This window comes from Lepidochelys olivacea (assembly GCF_965140295.1).
Source record: "Lepidochelys olivacea isolate rLepOli2 genome assembly, chromosome: 3".
Classification (NCBI taxonomy): Eukaryota; Metazoa; Chordata; order Testudines; family Cheloniidae; genus Lepidochelys; species Lepidochelys olivacea.
This window is the reverse complement of record NC_140413.1, coordinates 155,284,085-155,305,795: the sequence shown is the minus strand read 5'-3', so window position 1 is coordinate 155,305,795 and position 21,711 is coordinate 155,284,085. Positions and strand designations below refer to the sequence as shown.

At 41.0% G+C, this 21,711-nt stretch overlaps 1 protein-coding gene across 5 annotated transcripts in view; it reads right to left on the bottom strand.

Annotated features, from left to right (window-relative positions):
• Positions 1-568: 568 nt before the first annotated feature.
• The window catches only part of BABAM2 (BRISC and BRCA1 A complex member 2), a 307,233-nt gene continuing 286,090 nt past the window's right edge, over positions 569-21,711 (bottom strand). For 4 of the 5 annotated variants that reach the window (XM_084622917.1, XM_084622915.1, XM_084622913.1 and 1 more), the window contains exons 12-13: positions 6,971-7,063; positions 569-3,972 (exon numbers count right to left, since the gene is read on the bottom strand). In XM_084622917.1, coding sequence (XP_084479043.1) covers position 3,972; positions 6,971-7,063 — 94 coding nt within the window. In that variant the 3' untranslated portion in view covers positions 569-3,971. The remainder of the gene's footprint in view (positions 3,973-6,970; positions 7,064-21,711) is intronic. The other variant, XM_084622914.1, reaches the window with a different exon arrangement.

Here is a 21,711-nt window from a genome sequence, read left to right as displayed (position 1 = left end):
TGAGGGACAGGGGCTGATCTAGCAACTTGTGCTGCGGTTCATTGACAGATCTTGTTTCCTGACTGACAGGGCCAGAACACTGATAGTCAAGGCTGTTGCTAGATAGGATGGACAAGAGAGACCTATGGGAAAATATGTCTAGTAAGGTTTTAATAATGTGTAGGAGATACATGCTACCTCCAGCAGTGATCTTGTCAGCTCTCAGAAACTAGAATGCATCAGGCCCACTCAATACTTGAATGGGATGACTGCCAAATAAATCCCAGATGGTGATGCAACTTGTGTTGTTAATTCAATGGGTGAGACGCTACTCTCTCCAAACCAGTGCCCCAGCAGGATGGAAGGAAGTTCCAAGATCAAACGTCAAGATATACTTGTCGATGACTGTTTTTTTTCATTATTCTTCCAGAATAACCATTTCTTTCAACCACTCACTTCATAACTTTACCAGAGGAGTTTACTCCAACTTTGGATCTGAATAAGTGGGTACAGTTCATGTCAGAGTTGGTGATGTATAAAGAAAAAGAGCTTCATTGTGTGTTGTTACAATTCAATATATTTTGAGGAAGTTCCATGATAAAGCCTGAATTCACAAGCTTATTGAATAAAGAGCAAACGCATTCCCTTCGTTGAAGCATGTGTTGGGGTGGAACTTAAATTCTTTAGACATATTCACAACAATTTCAAGGTGTTTAGTTATTTATCATATGTTCTGCAGTTAATTGAGTCAAGCTTTTGTATTTTATTTTTTTTAATCTGCATATATTAAGAAGAAAAAGAGTGATAGTCTCATTCCCATTAAACTGGTTGCAAGGAATGTTATAATTAGAATACACACTCAACTCTATGCAAACAGGTAATAATAACTGCATGCATAACCGCATTTGCCTCAACAAATATCTGTAACTTATTAATGTAAGACTGGTCAAACAAACTCTCTCTTAAGCGTCTCCCACTTTATCATTCTATAAACCAATTTATAAGAGAGAAATTTTCTCATGTTCCTCCCAACACACCAATTCTCTCACTGCCCATTTTTCAAAATATATCGTTCTGTGAATGATCAGGATGAGCTCTATGGACTGTCAGCGGTTCACGGATCACCGCTTGAGAAGCACTGCTCTGGAATGATAAATAACTACACCATGTAGCTCTTCTATAGTGCTTTTCACCAGTAGATCTCACAGTGCTTTACAAAGGAGGTTAATATAATTATTTCCATTTTACAGATGGGGAAAAGCAAATGCTCATACCATCTAGGATTAGAATACTGTACTCTAAAAAAAAAAAAAGGAAAATTCCAAAACATTAAATCTGGAGACTGAAATTACCCATTTATCCAAGCTACAGGCAGTACAAGTTTCTCCCAATGGAGGACAACGTACCTCAATTGTGATTTTGAGGGACTACAAATTAGGGTAATAAAGCTCAATCGCCATCATCCTTTCAATCCATGGAGACTCTGACTACATGGCAAACAATAATGCCAACTGTGGTTTGTCATGTGGACATATGATCAGTTAGGAACTGGACTGAAACCATCAATTCATTTCACCTAAGCCACTGAACAGCCATTAGAGATTAGTGAATTTGAACATATCAAATGATTGGTTAGGAGTTCTTTATAGTGTTGGAGTGGCGCCTTAGGAGACTTTTGGAGCACAGAGACCACAGTACTAGAGTAGTCCAATGTCTAAAATACATAGTATTCATGTTAAGTATAGAATTTTGATTAAACATGTGTAGGTGACTATCATATTGAAATGCTTGAGGAACGTTACCAGCCTTTGGTAGCTTCATGACAATTTCTGACATGTAAATAAGATAAAAAATGGAGATTATTACTCTTGCCACTTGAGCAATCAAAAATCTAAGCAGATATTCTTGAGTGAACTTTCCAAATCTTCTTAAAGAAGTCAGTCCCATCACAGAGTTCCTAAGTTAATAAATGCAGCGTAGATACATAATGGTTTACAAGCTACTGTTACTTAGTTTCAGCTGTGCATCACTAGAAAAGAAATATTTGAAATATTTCCTTTTAGAGATAAAGTAAAAAACTAGCACAGGAACTTGGATTTCAGCAGGAGAATAACTGTCTTTCTATATCCCCTCCCAACCACAGAATATATGAAAATGCTTGGTGTATTTATAGGTCATTTCGATTTATACCTCAGGAAGAACAGGTTGATGGTTGTCTCATATAGATTAATGTAAAGTTTGTTCATATGCAGTTATGATGCGTGAATAGCAAAGACATATTTAATTACAACCCTGCTTAGCTTAGCTCGGCAAAGGGCTTCAGTTCTGTTTACAGCAGCGCAATGTAGGACCTGTGCTGGGAGAATCTGTCCTCAGCCCTTTGAAGGCTGTTTACAGCAAGGTCTATGATTTGACTCCAACTTGGTCTTTAACTCCTAACTGACTTTGACTTTTGATAGTATACGGCCATTTTAAAAAAAACAGAATTTGCTTGAAGGTTGGTAGTTTCTCAGGGAAACTAGACTAACAGAATGTATTAATTAAGAAAATTTAATTTACAAAGATCACACTTGTTCCTTGGACACACAGTTCTTCTAGTAGATAATACTTTTCTCTATAAATCCAAAGTAACATGAAGATTGGAGAAATTCTGCCAACCAATTAAAATTTGTATACAGACAACATTAGCAGAAATAGTGATATATTACTTTTCACTATTATGTCTTCAGCACAGCTCATCAGTCCAGTTCCCTAACACTTAGCAGAAGGTACTTTTTCTGTATGCCATTTATAACAACACATAAACATATTCCATGCTGGAAAGTACCCTGGTCTATCTACAACTTAATTTGGGAAGTGACACCACTAAGAGTCAGCTATATATGGCCTGCTATAACAAATCACAAGAAGGGGAAGATGAGTGGCTGGGATTCTTCATTTACCATTACAGCATTAGAAAAACTGATGCATCCCATTATGTCTTCTCATCAATTCTTTAAATATATGTGCTGACTATAACTGCAAGTCTTAGGTTAAATAAATCTGCTTCCCTAGATTATTGTATTTGTTGTCTTCAAAGACTCCAGTAATTCCTTGTTAAAGGCCCGTTTCATTAGTGGTATTTATGTTACTTGACAGAGTTGTGGGACTATGCAGGAGCTCTGTTTTGTCTCCTTAATTTACACAATTGGTTACTTGAAGAGTTGATACTCAAGTGATAGACTGTTCTCAGTAACAGCAACTGATGTCAATTAGAAAGTCACCTTAAGTTGTATTACCTGAAATAAACTAGAATATAAAGACACTGAATTCAACATATGAGTTTTCAATTGAGCTATTAAAAAAAATACTGCCATGTCAATATCAGACGCATCTGAAAGGCACTGAGTAGTTAAATATTGTGACTCATACATGTGTTGATAAGAACCATAAATGTAGGCAAATGTCAGAGGCAGAATATGGCATTATATAGTCCATTAGGCATTTCTGGTAAATATGGCAGCTTTATATATTATTAGGATATGCTGAAAATATACAAAGGTTCAGAACAGAATACTGGTATGAAAACAATCACTTCTTAACAACACCTGAAAGACAAGCATTTTGGAAACAAGGCATCGCATATAACGTTGTTACAGGGAAATGGTATCACATCTAAACACTAACGTTTTAATCTAATCCAGTGGCTATAAAAGGAAATGATGGTGGTAGGAGAGAATTGGATAAGGAGTATCAAATATTCAGTTTAGAATTAGCCAGCTGAGGTCCTTGTTTTATAGAGTTAATGAAGTCTGTGGTGATCAAAGCTATTCCAGAGGCAAAAAGTATCAAAAAAAGAGGTTCCAACCCACTTCCAGGAAGTCGTCTTGGAGCTGACATGCATGTGGATGTAAGAATCTGTCTGGCATCTTCTGCAGACCTGGTGTTTTCTATAGCTTTCCATTGGCAAAAGCTGCCTCTTGGAACTGAGGGACAAACGTTTTGAAATAAGCCCTAGTGGGGAAAAAGAAAGTCTGTGGTTAGCAAAGAACAAACTCAGAACAATCATGTGTGCGTGGTATCTACAGCCAAGATTTTTAAAAAATGGAAGCCTGAAGTTAGCTGCCTATGTCCATATTTAGCCACATAAATAAGCGGGCTGATTCTCAAAATTCTACAGTGTATTTTTGGTGATCCTTGTGCTTCAATCTTTTTAATTTCCATAGGTGTTACTTCCTTTGATGAACTGACCAGTCATATGCAGCACTGCTAATGTGATCAGTACCAATGTCGTCTTGTAGTGTCAGCATAACTTTGTCTGATGCATATTTAATATTTTATACATTCCAAGACTATGTTTTGCAGGAAAAAATATTTTGTGAATCATTGGCAATTGTTCTCTTTTCTTTCTTTGATTTGTATTCTAATTCCTTTAGTCTAGGTACAACAGTATATCAGGTACAGAGATAAACAGTGTTGGGCTCTCTGAGTGAGAAACAGTGAGAAACAGAGTGAAAGGAAAGGTTAAACCACTTGCTACAGCATTATAAATTTGGCATCTGTTATATACTTGATGCTTACCATGCTTCTGGGATAACTGGATTTATTCAACTTTTGAAAAAGCTTCAAATAGAGCACCACAATCACTCAACGGAATTGCACAATCAGCTGGGAAAGTGAGAATACTGGCAATGGACAAGCTTTTGATTTGCCTTCTTCCAGGAACATTTATGAAATACAGAGTCAGTGTTGACAGGAGTAGAGCAGTTTATAAAGCATCAGTTAATTCTCTGTGGTAAATAAATTAAATGGATGAGCAGTAATTCCTTGCTTGCTAATTGGTAAAAGAAAAAAACTTTCTGAGTGGAAGTTTAGAATAAAGACAAATCATTTTGTAAATGGGGGTGTACTTTGTGTATTCTGGACCTTAGTGTCACTGTCTTCTCTCTGATGAACTTAGTGAGTCACTTTATCAGTCCATAGAATGAATCCATCCTGATCACTGCAAGTTGGTTAATACTGTACCTTTGGGTTCACTGTGCTTCTCCCCTCAACTCTGCACTAATAGCAAAATATGTCCACTTCTGCAATTAGAGGCTCCTCAAGATCTTTTATTTGCCAGGTGAAACAAAGGCAATTAAACCTTAATTCTGCCACTTGTAACTTTCACCTGTGAACTCTTCATTCTGTACTGTGAACTCTTCATTTTTCTATTTTTTGTTTTAAATCTGCTTTACAATCCATATTTATATTTTCTCACAGAGTATTTCTTTTTAATTTCTGAAATGAGGATACCTGTAAATTATGTTCACTGTATTACTTATATCTAATGCTATGGTAATAATGCATTCAAAGAATTCCAGATATCGCATGAGACAGGTGGATATGCTGAATCTCCACAATCAATCAAGTGAGATATCTAATTTCATAAACTGGATAAAATTTCTTGCTGCCACTGAACAATTACTCCTGATCACGACCGAGACTGAAAATACTGTACAATCAAAAAAGGGAACACTCCTCTCCTCTTTGTGGCAATATGCCTGCTAAGCTCATTAGAAGACAATGACAATCAACTTGCATAAAATTTCTAAGGCTGTATGAGAATACTGGCCAAAGACCAGATGAGTAGTGCAAAATAAGAATATTGTAGGATGCCTTAGGGAATCTGAGATCACACCTGGAGCCTAAGAATGATAATGGAGAGAGAGAGAGAGACAGAGAAAGCGTGCACACGAAACAGTAAATCAGTATATATCCTTTACTGAATACACAAAAGCTCCTGATTTTGCGGACTGAATTTTGGAAGAGATGGACTCTGAAACTGTGCTCAAAAAAGTGACTTAACATCAGTATAAAGAAAAGGAGTACTTGTGGCACCTTAGAGACTAACCAATTTATTTGAACATAAGCTTTCGTGAGCGCTCACGAAAGCTTATGTTCAAATAAATTGGTTAGTCTCTAAGGTGCCACAAGTACTCCTTTTCTTTTTGCAAATACAGACTAACACGGCTGTTACTCTGAAACCTTAACATCAGTATGGCTATACCAGCTAAGTGTGTTATCATCTGATTTGTACACGAAGATATGTGGTTTGCACTTGCATTTTTGTACTAAACATTTGAAAACGTGGCCTACTTGAGTATATCATGACTACCTTTGCAACATTCTGCCAGATATGGGAATTTCCCTTATATTTTGTCAACCATAGTATCTCTGTTATCCTCTTAGCATTTCTCCTTGCATTATTTGTCTTAATGTTAATTATATTTCCTCTACATGCTTATTTTAAATTGCTTGCTTTCTTCCCCTTTGAAAGCTTCTCTGGACTCTCCTCTTATGCCTGCTCCTTTCCTCTTGACTTCTAGTTTCAATAGTCTCTCAAAAAGCCACATATATTTTCCTAAATGGCAAGAAAGTTCATTTTTGTTAAGCTGGATGTGTGAGAGAGTATTTCTATAGTTAGTTCCATTTCTGAAACATCCATCTATATTTCTCTTCCCTTTTGTATTAACACCACAAATACCATTATCACTTTTCAGTCAGCTTTCTGCTGTGGCATGATTCCCAAATTAAATCTTATTGACACTAAGTACACACTTCCATGCTATCTTTATCTACATCTACAATGTCCTTTCTTTTCACTGTTTCCTCTTGTGTGCTTGTCTGTGCTGCTGCAATACTAATTTTAAATTCTTCCATACAGTCTGATTCTACAGTACTATTTCAGCAAACACATTACTCTGTTGTAAGTTCAGATTAAATTTATTGCTCTTCTAAGGGTTCCATGTACCCAAAAATGAATTTCATACTTTATAAAATTAAATGCCTTTTCTTCCTTCCCAACTCTTAAGCCACATGTTTAGTTTTCTATTTTGTCATTTGTTGTCTTGCCCAGAATGAGGTACAGGTAATATCAAAGGCAATTACTCAGGACGTATTTTCCCCTCTTGGTACCTGAGATGCAAGACATTATGGAAGACTTAAGATAATAATAATTAAACACACTTACTAGTTGGCTGCAGAAAGAAACAGGGAACATGCAAAGAACTTCAGCCATGTGACATGTTCAGACAATTCTTTTAGCTGCAGCATGTTGGACAGACTGGGGATGAGAGACAGGGAGATGAAAAAGGGGCAATTCAGAAACGAATGTGTCATGGTGTAAATCAGTGTTTTAATGGTGGGGACTGAGAGGAAATGCCAAACTTTAGAAATGTTCGAGAAGTGACAGGAATTGTCTAGAGCCTCCATATGGGGAGAGGAGGATAGAAAGAAGTCAAATGACTCAGATTATTAGAGCTGGTTGGGAATTTTCAGTCAAAATAATTTTTGCAGTTTCTGTAACACTGACATTTTTAATTTTGCTGAATTTTTTTTATTTTTCCCAGTTGCAAATGAAAACAAAATATTTTGTTTCAGCTCAATTTGACCCAAATGGAAACATTTTGTTTTACTGCACTGAAAAATGTTTTGTTTCAAGTCAGTTTGAGAGTAAACTTTATCTGCCTGAAGTGCCACATTGCCTTATGGGAGTTGTAGTCCAGGTGTTTTATGGTCCCATTCTCTATTATGGGCCAGGCTCCCACAATGCACTGCAGTCTCCCCTCTGAGCTACATAATGCATTACAGGAGTCCCATGACTGTGGTGCATCATGGGAGATGTAATCCAGTCAGGGGCCCTTGTCCTTAGGAAAGAATAACTGCCTGAAGCACTCAAACTACAACTCCATGAACCGGTACAGCACCACCAGCAGATGCAGTTTAATATTGAACTGGCTCAAAACAAAACATTTATAGCACTTTTTGTTCCATGAATATTTTTAATATATCAAGTTTTCATCCCAATTTGGGCCAAAACCAATGTCAAAATATTAAAAGTTTCCTATGAGATGGAAAATTTTGATTTTTGCTCATTTCTGGAGATTATTAATTGGAGGGACCATAATTGTGGAGTTGTTAACTGGCTAAGAAGACAAAGCCATTTCATGAATTTGTCTGCTGGCACCTGTGCAGTGTGGTGAGGTTCCACAAGCCTTTTGTGACAACAGAAAAAGACTAGAGTTGAAGAGGACAATGTCCTACATCAGGCTGAGGATGACTATGGGAAAGAATAACTCCAACAGAAACAAAGCCAAGTAATGCTAAAAAGAAACAAAGAGGCTGTGCTAGTCTACATTCGTCTGCAGAAGAGATGGAAAATGGCTTTCATCAGACTGAATAAAGTTTCTTTTACTTAGATCTGAGTTTAAAAATGATATACAACCACATACATACTTGCATCCTATACACCCCCCCCTTCCGCTGTATGTAACCAAAAACTTTAAGCAATGCTTAATTTCTCACAATATCCATTCATTTAACTGCATTCATACTGAATGACTTAATGCTCTTAGCAATTTAAACTTGAATAGTGCTATGCCACAGATCACTGGGCAAAATATTTCTTAGCAATTAGAAACCACATTTTTATTTTTACAATACTTTACTGTCTGGTACAACTAAACATCTCAAAAGTGTTTTGAAATCCCTTCTCCCACCATGCAAGTCTTTCGATTCCAGACAAGAGGGTGTTAAAAACAATGCAGTCTTCCAGGTAACTGTTGAGACACAATGAGGATTGGGAAGCCTGCTATGATGCTGCTTGGTTTGTGGCATCTCCGCCTTGTACCACTTTGGGAGTGGAGAGATTTTTTTTTGGTCAGTTTTTGGTTGATTTTTTTTTCCTTTTGGGAAACGCTGAGGTCCCTTCATTCTCTGCTTTACTTCCTCCCCCTCAAATGGCCCTATATCACAATGATATCACAACAAGCTAAGGAGGACTGGCTGCAACACTCCCTGGAGTGCAGCAAAACTCCTGTGTGCAAAAGCCTCTCACCCAGGTGCTGAATACAATGTCTTTGCAAACCTCTCACAACTGTTTAGTTCTTAGCTTACACTGAGGCCCTGTCTACACTGGCAAGTTTCTGTGCAGTAAAGCAGCTCTCTGCGTTGTAACTCCCAAGGTGTACACTTAGTGTGCAGAAACTGCCCAGTTGCAGCGCTGTAAAAAAACCACCCCAATGAGAGGTGCACATATTTCTGTGCTGGGGGGTACAGCACCCTGGTTGATTACAGTGCTGCAATTGGCCTCCAGGTGGTGTCCCATAATTCCTGTTCTTGCCTCTCTGGTCATTGGTTTGAACTCTACTGCCCTGCCCTCAGGTGACCAACCGTCATCCCCACCCCATATATTCCTTTGGAATTTTGAAAGTCCCCTTCCTGTTTGCTCGGTGATGCATGCAGTGGTCTCAGCACATCTTTCCAGGTGGCCATGCCTGCTCCACCCAGCAGGCGATTCCCTGCTTGGAGCAATGCCGAGCTGCTGGACCTCATCACCATTTGGGGAGAGGAGGTTGTTCAGTCCCAGCTGCGCTCCAGCCGTAGGAATTATGATACCTACGGACAGATTTCATGATGCATGACAGAAGGGGATCATGACCAGGACACACTGCAGTGCAGGGTCAAAGTAAAGGAGCTGCGGAATGCCTACCACAAGGAATGGGAGGCAAACCGCCATTCTGGTGCTGCGCTCACAAGTTGCCAGTTCTACAAAGAACTGGATACAATACTTGGCGGCGACCCCACCTTCACTGCGAAGACCACTGAGGATACTTTGGTGGCTGGCGTGTCAGTCGAGAGTGGACAGAGCCAGGAGGAGGAAATCTTGGACGAGGATTTGGAGGGGGAGGGGTATCCAGAATCAGAGGATGACTTGGAGGCCAGAGATGCATGCAGCCAGGAGCTCTTCTCTATCCCAAAGGAGGCTAGGTAGCCACAGCTGTCAGATCTTGGCAAAGCGCAAACAGGAGAGGAGACCCCTGGTAAGTGGATTTGATTTTGGGAATCGCTGAAGCCAGTTGTTGGGGGCAGGAGGGTTGCAGAAAGCAGGCTTGTCTCCCATCACATGCCTAGTCTGACTGGCGGAACAGGCTGTTGATTGAATCCCTCACTTCACAGGAATCTGCCTCAGAAATCTCCAGGAAACTCTCATGGAGATACTGGGCAATCTGCTGCTGCAGGTTCTTTGGCAGAGCTGCTTTGTTTCTTGCCCCATTAATGGTAACTTTCCCGCGCCACTGTGCCGTGACGGGGATGGGGGTGGGGGACCATTGGTGTACACAGGCAAGCTGCATAGGGGCCAGGGCGGAAGCCGCAGTCTTGGAGAAGACCCTCCCTTGATTCCCTGCTCACCCTCAGCAGTGAGATATCTTCTATAATGATCATATCCTGTGGAAAGTGTGGAAACAGGAATGATTATCAGGCACCCCCTATAGTGCTGGCTCTCTCCAAGAGCCACATGCCCAGTATACAACAGGGTCCGGGAACCCTGTGGCTACTCACCATTTTGGGGGTCTTGTGCTTCAAGTGTGCTTGCCTGGGGTCAGCCAGTTAGTGACAGCTGTGTGAGTACTGGCCGTGTTTTAAATCACTGAATCAGTGTTCTGTGCGTTGCAAACAATACTCCTTCTGTAAAATACTGCATTTTGGCTTCACAGAGATGACCTTGGGAGCCCAGCCTCCCTCTTTGTTATCGGCGGCTGAACAGCTGTGCAGAATTAGAAAGGGACCAAGAGGAACTAAGGAGGACTTTCTGCGTGAGGTTATGATGCACTCCGCTGCCAAGAAACAGGAACTGAAGGAGTGGCGGGACAGCGAGAACAGGGACCAAAAGGAGAATGCAGCGCGCCAGAATGAAGCCATGGAGCGGCTCTTAAACGTTACGGAGCGCCAAGCAGACATGCTCCAGGCGATACTAACACTGCAAACTGAGCAGCTCCGCACCCACCCTCCCCTGCAGCCGCTGTCACAAAACTCTTTCCCAAGCTCCTCCCAGGCACCGCCAACACACTCTTATCAACCTCCTGGCTCCAGTCTGTACCCGCTGCATTCCACTCCTGCCCCATCACAATCCAGCACTGCGGACTCAGACTACCCACTGCACTCAACATCTGTCCCTCTGCAGTTTGGCCCTGCTGAAGTACAGTACCCTCTGCATTGTACTCCAAAGGAGAAGGTTGGATATGATCCCTGGATGTACACAAATCTTTAGTCGTCCCAGGACCCTTCTCTTCTCCCATCCCTCTCAGTGCTGATGGTTTTTTTGGTTTGACTCTCTCCTGCGGTTGTTATTTTTTAATAAAAGAATTGTGTTGGTTTGAAAGAAGTCTTTATTCTATTAACTGAAAGCAAACAGAGCCCTGCAAAGCAACAGACAATTATGTTAAATCTTCATATTGCTTTGTCTGCACCAATCACAATCACCTCCTAGCATTACAAGCACTGCACTCCCGAGCATAGCAACAAATATTAGTGGCTTTCAGCTTCACATTGCTGCCTCAAGGCATCCCTGATCCTTATGGCCCCGCGCTGCACCCCTCTAATAGCCCAGATTTCTGGCTGTTCAAACTCAGCCTCCAGGTGCTGAGTCTCTGCAGTTCAGCCCTGAGTGAAGCTTTCACCCTTCCCTTCACTAATATTAGCCCCGTGAGGCACACGGCTATAAGCACAGGAATACTGTCATTGGCCAGATCCAGCTTCCCATAGAGGCAACGCCAGCGGGCCTTTAAACAGCCAAAAGCATACTCAACAGTCATTCTGCACTTGCTCAGCCTGTTGTTGAACTTCTCCTTGCTGCTGTCAAGTTGCCCCGTGTATGGCTACATAAGATACAGCAATAAGGGGTAGGCAAGGTCTCCCAAGATCACAATCGGCATTTCGACTTCCCCTACGGTGATCTTCTATTTCGGGAAGAAAGTCCCTGCTTGCAGCTTCCTGAATAGGCCAGTGTGCCGAAAGATGCGTGCATCATGCACCTTTCCAGACCAGCCTGTGTTAATGTATGTGAAATGCCCACAGTGATCCACAATTGCCTGGAGAATCATAGAGAAATACCCCTTCTGATTAATGTACTCAGTGGCTAGGTGGTCTAGTGTCAGAATTGGAATATGCGTGCCATCTATCGCCCCTCCACAGTTAGGGAAGCCCATTCGTGCAAAGTCATCTACAATGTCACGCACGTTGCCCAGAGTCACAGTCTTTCGGAGCAGGATGCAATTAATGGCCCTGCACACTTCCATCAACACGAGTCCAATGGTCGACCTTCCCACTCCGAACTGGCTAGCGACCGTTCGGTAGCAGTCTGGAGTAGCCAGCTTCCATAGTGCAATTGCCACATGCTTCTCCAATGGCAGGGCAGCTCTCATTCTCATGTCCTCATGCTGCAGGGCTGGGGCGAGCTCATCACGCAGTCCCATGAATGTGGCTTTCCTCATCTGAAAGTTCTGCAGCCACTGCTCATCAACCCAGATGTGTATCATGATGTGATCCCACCACTCAGTGCTTGTTTCCCAAGCCCAAAAGCAGCGTTCCACTGTGGTCAGCACCTCTGTGAATGCCACAAGCAATCTCATGTCATAGCTACTACATGTGGCGAAATCAATGTCACACTCCTCTTGCCGTTGAAGTTTAAGGAATAACTCCACTGCCATTCATGATGTGTTAGTGAGAGCGAGCAGCATACTGGTCAACAGTTCGGGATCCATTCCTGCAGCCCAAAGAGGCAGGATGCGCAGTACACAAACAGTTGAAAGATGGTGCCAAATGCAGATGTAAGCACAGGGATTGCTGGAATGCAAAGCAATGCATCACAGGGCATTGGGACAGGACCCAGGATGCCCTGCAACCCCCTCTGTCTTCCCACAACTCTTAGCAGCAAAAGAGGAAGAAATGCTCTGTGGGATAGCTGCCCAGAGCACACCGCTCCAAATACCACTGCAAATGCCGCACGTGTGAACACGCTATTGAGCAAGCAGCTGACAGTGTGAACACACAACAGTGGTTTCCGTTTAGCGCTCTCTGAGGGCGCTGTAACTGCCAGCGCTGTAACTCTGCCAGTGTAGACATGCCCTGAGTATAAGGGGTTTGCTATCTTCGCTGCTCACAATGGGTGTGAATCATCGCACAGGTAGATGTCTAGCTCTTTGATAAGCATCTTGCTGCAAGAATCTTTTGTTTTTGTTTCTTCAAATGGTCATTTTCCAAGTTCAAGGTGTAAGTCATTGGGTTTCTATGGCAATTTTTCTTTAGCCCTTCAGAAAACAACACACATTCTCTGTATTTAACCAATATGTGTAGATAATAGCATACACTGAATTGCAAGAGCTATGCTCAAGGACACTACTGAGAGTAAAGCACTTATCTTTCCTTGACCTTACTATCCACTAAAAAGAAAGTCTTGCTATTGCACATGGTAAATATCTGAGAAAAGGAAGAATCAGACAACTCAGTGTTTACATGTTCTTCCAGTCATTTAAAACCCTGACAGTGGTGCAAGGTCTCAAGAAGGCTACATTTACTAATATATGTCTAAATCCAAGAGGCTTGGAAGCCAGGTGCTGAAAACATACTTGACTCACAATTCACTTGCTTTTGTGAAATTTCACCCTACGTTTAATGTTATTTTAATGCAGTGCAGTGTTGGATTTTATTGTTTAAATGGTAGCAAATCTGCACTGACATTGTACTTTGCCATTATGAGGTGGTTTCTACTGACTTGCAATGCTATTGTTTGACCTTTAGATTCCAACAAGGAAAATCCTCTCCACAAACTAGATTTGAAATTGTTTAGCTGTAGTAATTTCCCATTACACAAGGCTTCCCAGGAGCTTATGCTGGAAGAGTCCTGCCATTGTGATCCACTCTCTCTTTTCTCTCTCTTTTTCCTTTATTCCTTTTGCTCTTATAGATAATTGTTTAATAGTTTTTGTGTTACTGGTTGGTGTGTAAGAGTGTTGAGAACTGTTAAGGGTTTCTGTTTCTCTTCACCACCTTGATGTTCCCAAAATGTCAGACCCCAGAACAATCAGGATTCAAGCTGTGAGAGAAAAAGCCACATAAAGTGCCTTCCCAACCAGCATTTATTATGCTTCCTATGTCTGGGACAGGGACATGATGGTTGTCAGTCATCTTTCCAATTCACTCAAAAAGCCAAGTTGGAGAAAGATAGGCACTTCAAACTCCGCTTGTGCCGGAGTGTTTTGGTGCCAAGTTTTCTGACACGGACAGCCTCAAAATCATGTTTGCACTGACATCCTGCATCTGTGTCAAAAACTCAGGCTATCGTTGTCCCAGTGCCTTACATGTCAAGAGATTATTTCAGGAAGAAAAAAAAAATTCTTGATGGTCAAAGCACGCTTGCAAGGGCTCTTCCATACCCACTGTAAACTCAGCACCCAGAGCAGAAAACTCATCATTGATATGGTATAGTCTGTCTTTGCACTGGTTTTCAATGGCAAATGAACGCCCTACAGCAAAAAATTTGGATCCATCTTCTAAAGATATAGATGTCAGCACCTTCTCCTAGATCCCTAAATGTCTGGATTTACGTTCCTTCTCACTTGGAGGCAGCATCAGCCAATCCCACTTCGATTCCTCCCTCATGCCAGTTTTGTGGGCAAACTTGATCCTTTAGATACTATTTGTCATTTAAGCATTTTAGTTAAGTGCTGTTTAAAAATGTTTCAGCAGCTAGTGTGAAAGGATTTAACACCTTTAAAAATATGTTACCCCAAGGATTGACCATCACATTCAAAAGAGTTAAATCCTGTTTACAGATGTTGAGTGGATTTAAAATCATATTAGCTCATGTGTTGGGTTTTTTAAACACCCTTTTTCCTAGTCTAGATAGGGCTTAAAGGAGAAAGGTGGCCAGTAACTGAGGTCTCCCTGTTGCAAATCTTATTGAAACCTGCTGTATCTGGCTGGAAGGTGTACTCCCCTCTAATGATGGGGATCCCTGGAAAGTCAGGGAGCTCTGTGTCATCTTCTCATGGATCATGCTAAGAAATGTGGCACCCTTGGGCTCTGGCAATCCCCAGCTGCCTGAATAGCCCCTTGGGGTTACCAGGTAATGCCCTTTGAGGCAGCATTAAGGCTGCTGCAAATTATGTTGAGGACCTGGCCCGGGACTACGCACTCTCACCCCCACTCCCAGCTGCAGCTAGTGATTATTGGATGCATCTGAGAATCAGAGCCACAGAGACTAAATGATACCTTCATAGACATTACCTCCAAATTTGCTCCAATACCTTCAGAGAACACCATTTGCTTATAAATAACTTCACTCTATCTGAAATTTTCACGTGCCAAATGATGAAAATCAATCTGCACCTCTCCTTCCCAAATGAACTGCTGTTGCAAAACACACACAAGTTCCTCTAGATCCATGGAAGCTATAAAAGAAGCTCTACAGGAAAGACACTAGGGACTTTATTCTCAGTACTTTGATGGAATGTACAAGACATAGTGGTGACTCAGTGTAAATGTTGATTGAGTTGTCTCCTTTCCCCACTATGCTGTTCACAGCAACAGATGGGATGAGCTTACCCAAAGCAGAACTTAATATACTTAAGAAATTATTCAGGCAAAGTTTATTTTTACACAAAACTTATACTAGTAACAGTACCAAAGTTAGTTAGATCTTGAGTTATGTGCTCTGGAAGTGGTGGGGAAGTATAAACTACACTTCAGTAAATTTAACGCGAGCACTGCATTAATGTAATTTCGTCACTCTCTCCTAGTCAGATTATTATAACACCCCATCGCCATAGTATCTAAGAATCTTGGTATACATATCTATACTTGGTAGCAGGCACTCAGGTCAGAAATTCTCCTTTTTTCTGATCCTTAAAAAAATATCCGAGTTACTGGGGAGAGTGGAAACAATTCAAGTCAGAGAAGATTCTTTCATAAATTAGCTGGGAGAGCCATACTCCACCCTCTTCCGAGTAAATTAGGTGAAGGCAAGATCTAAACAGAGCATAGATCAGGGCAGAATAGAGCTCTGAGGCTTACTAGTATCTTTCACCTATTCCTCCCAGACTAGAATTATTATGCTGCCATTTCTTAATAAAATCATAATGTATCAGCGGTGTCAACAGCATGGCCATGTTAGACTTAAAAGAGAGGATCTCCAAAACCTATTAAAGTAATCTGACTATTCACTTTTTGAAGTGCAAAGTGGTGATTATAGGACACCTTTGTATTTTTCTGTTCCTGCTGCAACTTGTTCTGAAACAAAGAAAACTTGTTTTGAAAATGCTTGACACCCACAACAATCTGTTCTTGGGCACTTGACAAGAGGGCTTGTCCTTTCCTGACCACATCAGCGCTGTCTCTTTCCATGCAACTCCCTCTAACTAATCCTTAGAAGTGTAAAAGGTACACATCATAACCCTCTCAAAGATAGGAGTGGCCATTTTTCCATAACAGGACAAAACCAAAGAGACAAATGTTAATGATTCTTTCACGTCTGTTTCTTCTTAAACTCAATTTCAATAACTTTCAGGCCCTATCCAATTCAACTTAATTAATATAAATTAGCTATGTGAATTTATAATTGTAGAGTAAATGATTACACTTATTCCTATAGTGGATTTCTATTTAGGTCACATTTTGCAACAGCATTTGCTAGAACTGTAACCTGTGATTATACTCTTCCTTATGTATCCCTAAGATCTACAAAAACAGTTTTGAATTTAACAATGATGTAATACAAAAAGTTCATCAAGTGCTAAGGTCATAAGAGAAATGTAACACACACTGAATGACAGATGTGAACATCCATTTAATATACAAGTGTGACATTATACCAGCTCTTTGGCTACAGTTAGTATTTTTATTTTAAACTCAGACTTGGGACATGAAACATCTCTGCTATTTTTACACAAAGCGAACTGAAACTTAATAACCTAAGTTAATATACTCAATATAATAATTATTGTTAAAATATTTCATTTGCTGACCCATATTTTGAGTTATATTTTATTTATTGATATGTATTTCTATAGTTCTCACCAATAACAGTACCAGAGTACCTCACAAGGTTAAGGATACGTTAGCACCTGCATGGTAGAACTTGCATCTCTATCTCTTTGCCTTTTTAACTATTTCTGTACAACAATAGGAACTAGTGGAGGGTATCTTATGACACAGCTATTTGAGGGAAATGATAGTTTAAGCAGATATATCATGGGCTATACCCTAAAGGTGAAAGCCAAACAATAAAAATAGAAAATATGAATTTCCACCTCTCCATCACCACATAAAAGTGTGAACTTCTGAAGCTAATCCCCATAAATCTATGAGGTGCAAACTCTAAACTCCATTCACCCCAATGAAGTGTTGACTTCTGAATTTAACGAGGACCTCTTCACTCCTCCAAAACTTTTGGTTAGAGAGTCTATCCAATTTCTAATTTACTTCACACCCATAGGAGAAAAAATTGTCATTGAACATGTCTTTCAAGGGTTGGCCCATTGTAGAAATGTCAGGTGGCACTGTTCTGCTACAAAGGAAACAATAATAGACATTAGATTTTCAGTTTGTTGTGCATTGTTAGAAATATTTCAGTAAAACTGCAGGTTATTGAATGATTTTTTTTAAATCAATTCACATTATCACAGAATTCAGTGTAGCTCAGTCACATAAATTATGAGGGTCTTACTAATACACCACATAGTACAAAAAGCCTAGTCCATCTATCTGAAATAACAAATAAAAAATAAGTACAATAAACTAACTACATTGAAGGTAAAATGGGTGTAAAGGAAAAGGAGCATGAGGGTTCTGGATTCTCTTGAAAGAGAGGTCAAGGAATTAGTTTGGAGGCGAGGTTACATCTCCTTACATAACCTTCCACCACACGTTCAATTCTGAGAGGGGACAAACACATAGCCACTGCTTCCAGAGAACTCTGACCTTGGTTCCAAGAGCACGGATCTCTACTGATAATGCAGAAGAATCTAATTGCTGTTGAAATCTAAGTATACATTAAATCACCTTTTAGACAACTATCGAAAATGGATTAAGAGTACTCTTAAAAAAAAAAAGTAACTTTCCTGAATCATCTGTAAATACTATATCTTAAAATCAAGACTCTCTGAGGATCTATTCTTTTATCAGCATTTGTGAACTTACATTTGTGAATTTATATTGCATTAAAACTCATGTGAGCAACATGTATGAGCCCCATTAAACATCACTGGCAGAACAGACCCCCTGCATTTTAAACTGGCTTATCGATGCCTTCTGTCTGGTTGTTCAAAACAGATAAGTATTTTACTTCCTTCACCTTCTCCCCAGGGTACATAAATAGTCTTGGTTTAGTCAGATGAAGGCTTGTGGTCTTAGATCACAGCAGTTTTACTTCTGCTTTCTTAACTTCCATTTTCCCCAGGGGATTAATTGGTGCTTAGAGTCCCAACTGTCTGTGAAGATAGGAGTCACTGGATTTTCTCTGTCACCATGTGAATGTTCAGCTTCTATGCTAGTGGATCATATGAAAGATATTCCAGAGTCATCATGGAAGTCTTTCATCTTAATGTAATCTCGCTAAATAAATTCCCAACTGCGTGATCCTCAGTGTGACAAGCCCACTCTATCTTCCCGTTTGCTTGAGGGCATTAACCATAGCTTTTCAGTAAACATTTTTAAAGATTATCCTCCTTAAAAAGGACATGGTTGATGTAAATTTATTATTACTGTTGTTTACTTCTGTAATGCTGAAAGTGCGGACAGTAGATGAATTGAGCCATATGGTAAATCCCAAACCTGAGGAGCTTCAAGTTTAAAGTTGCAAGTGGTTCCAAAACAGCAGAAACACAGAATAGTGCATGGCAATTATAGCTCTAATGCTTTATTGAACAGGTGTGATTTTTTGTAGGAGAAGGAAAGAGCTAGACATGATATAACTGAGATGATGTTCCAAGCATAAAAGGCAGTATGAAAAATGTGTGAAGTAAGGAGTGGGGGAGGTGTGGGTAGAACGTATGGAGGAAGACGGGATGTAGGAAGAGATTAGGACAAAGATGTAATCAGAGCCAGAGTTAGATAGCTTTGCAAATGAGATGTCTGAAAGGACTGCAAGAGAAAAGAGGAAGCCTGTACAGAGATAGAGCCATGGTCATTGCCTGACAAAATTTAACTACTTCAGATACTGAAAAAAAAGATCAGCCCCTCAAAACAGAAGGGTTAAATAGTGATACATTGGTGACTAATCATCGGGGCAATCAGCCAACCAACAACCTTTGAAGGTGGGTTTTCTTGAGTGTGGATGTATATTGTCAAACCATTCCCTTTGCACTGCCAGTTTGGCTCCATTCTGATGAGCACAGGCAGATTACTGAATTATACAGGAATTCTGTTTGGGCATTCAGAAGAACAGAGCAAGTAGTCAGAGGAAAAAGGGATGAGATGAGATCCATGAAGAATCACAGAAATGTAGGGGTGAAAGAGACCTTGAGAGGTCATCAAGCTCAGCCCCCTCCTCTGAGGCAGGACCTAGTAAACCTAGCCCATCCCGGACAGGTATTTATCCAACCTGTTTTTAAAAACCTCCAATGATGGGGACTCCACAACCTCTCTTGGAAGCCTATTGTAGAGCTTAACTATCCTTAGTTAGGAAGATTTTCCTAATATATAAACTAAATCTCCCTTGCTGCAGAGTAATCCCATTACTTCTTGCCCTACTTTCAGTGGACACGGAGAACAATTGATCTCTGTTCTCTTTACAACAGCCTTTAACTTATTTGAAGACTGTTATCAGGCCCCCTTCAGTTTTCTTTTCTCAAGACTAAAGAGGCCCAAGTTTTTTTAAAATCCTTCCACACAGATCAACTTTTCTAAACCTTTTATCATTTTTGCTGAGCTCCTCTGGACTCTCTCCAGTTCGTCCACATCTTTCCAAAAGTATGGTGCCCAAAACTGGACACAGTACTCCAAAGACTCCAAACTCCGCAGATGGTGTCGGAGAGAAGGCTTTGGTTTCTTTGACCATGGGATGGTGTTCCATGAAGGAGGAGTGCTGGGCAGAGACGGGCTCCATCTTACGAAGAGAGGGAAGAACATCTTTGCCAGCAGGCTGGCTAACCTAGTGAGGAGGGCTTTAAACTAGGTTCACCGGGGGAAGGAGACCAAAGCCCTGAGGTAAGTGGGAAAGCGGGATACCGGGAGGAAGCACAGGCAGGAATGTCTGTGAGGGGAGGGCTCCTGCCTCATACTGGCAATGAGGGGCGATCAACAGGTTATCTCAAGTGCTTATATGCAAATGCACAAAGCCTTGGAAACGAGCAGGGAGAACTGGAGGTCCTGGTGATGTCAAGGAACTATGACGTGATCGGAATAACAGAGACTTGGTGGGATAACTCATATGACTGGAGTACTCTCATGGATGGTTATAAACTGTTCAGGAAGGACAGGCAGGGCAGAAAAGGTGGGGGAGTAGCACTGTATGTAAGGGAGCAGTATGACTGCTCAGAGCTCCGGTACGAAACTGCAGAAAAACCTGAGTGTCTCTGGATTAAGTTTAGAAGTGTGTGCAACAAGAGTGATGTAGTGGTGGGAGTCTGCTATAGACCACCGGACCAGGGGGATGAGGTGGATGAGGCTTTCTTCCGGCAGCTCACGGAAGCTACTAGATCGCATGCCCTGATTCTCATGGGTGACTTTAATTTTCCTGATATCTGCTGGGAGAGCAATACAGCGGTGCATAGACAATCCAGGAAGTTTTTGGAAAGCGTAGGGGACAATTTCCTGGCGCAAGTGCTAGAGGAGCCAACTGGGGGGGTGCTTTTCTTGACCTGCTGCTCACAAACCGGGTAGAATTAGTGGGGGAAGCAAAAGTGGATGGGAATCTGGGAGGCAGTGACCATGAGTTGGTTGAGTTCAGGATCCTGACGCAGGGAACAAAGGTAAGCAGCAGGATACGGACCCTGGACTTCAGGAAAGCAGACTTCGACTCCCTCAGGGAACGGATGGCCAGGATCCCCTGGGGGACTAACTTGAAGGGGAAAGGAGTCCAGGAGAGCTGGCTGTATTTCAAGGAATCCCTGTTGAGGTTACAGGGACAAACCATCCCGATGAGTCGAAAAAATAGTAAATATGGCAGGCGACCAGCTTGGCTTAATGGTGAAATCCTAGCGGATCTTAAACATAAAAAAGAAGCTTACAAGAAGTGGAAGGTTGGACATATGACCAGGGAAGAGTATAAAAATATTGCTCGGGCATGTAGGAATGTTATCAGGAGGGCCAAATCGCACCTGGAGCTGCAGCTAGCCAGAGATGTCAAGAGTAACAAGAAGGGTTTCTTCAGGTATGTTGGCAACAAGAAGAAAGCCAAGGAATGTGTGGGCCCCTTACTGAATGAGGGAGGCAACCTAGTGACAGAGGATGTGGAAAAAGCTAATGTACTCAATTGTGCCTTAGTCTTTCTGAATTTATCCCTATACTTGTGCTATTTCTTTTGTACTCCTCTTTAGCAATTTGTCCATGGTTCCACTTTTTGTAGGATATGTGAATCAACAAAACAAACTAAAACGGTTATTTATTTATCTGGATTGATGAGAAATGCCCGTCTGTATTCTAGGCAAATGCGTAACATAAAAGTTACAAATTTGACCAAGACACCAATTAAAAAGATTAGAACATACCTTAATCATTTAATTAACCAACATTTCAAATCCCAGTATCCATCTAGATTATTAAAACCCAACTCCCTGCAAATCCAGACACTTCATCCTGCCCTTTTCCGCTTTTCAAAAGCCCAGAAGAAAAATTGGGCCTTGCAGAAGTCCCTGGAGATAAACACATAGGTCTTAATTTAGATTTAGCAGTCTTGACTGCATCCCTTTAGGGAACCCCACTATCTGTTTATCA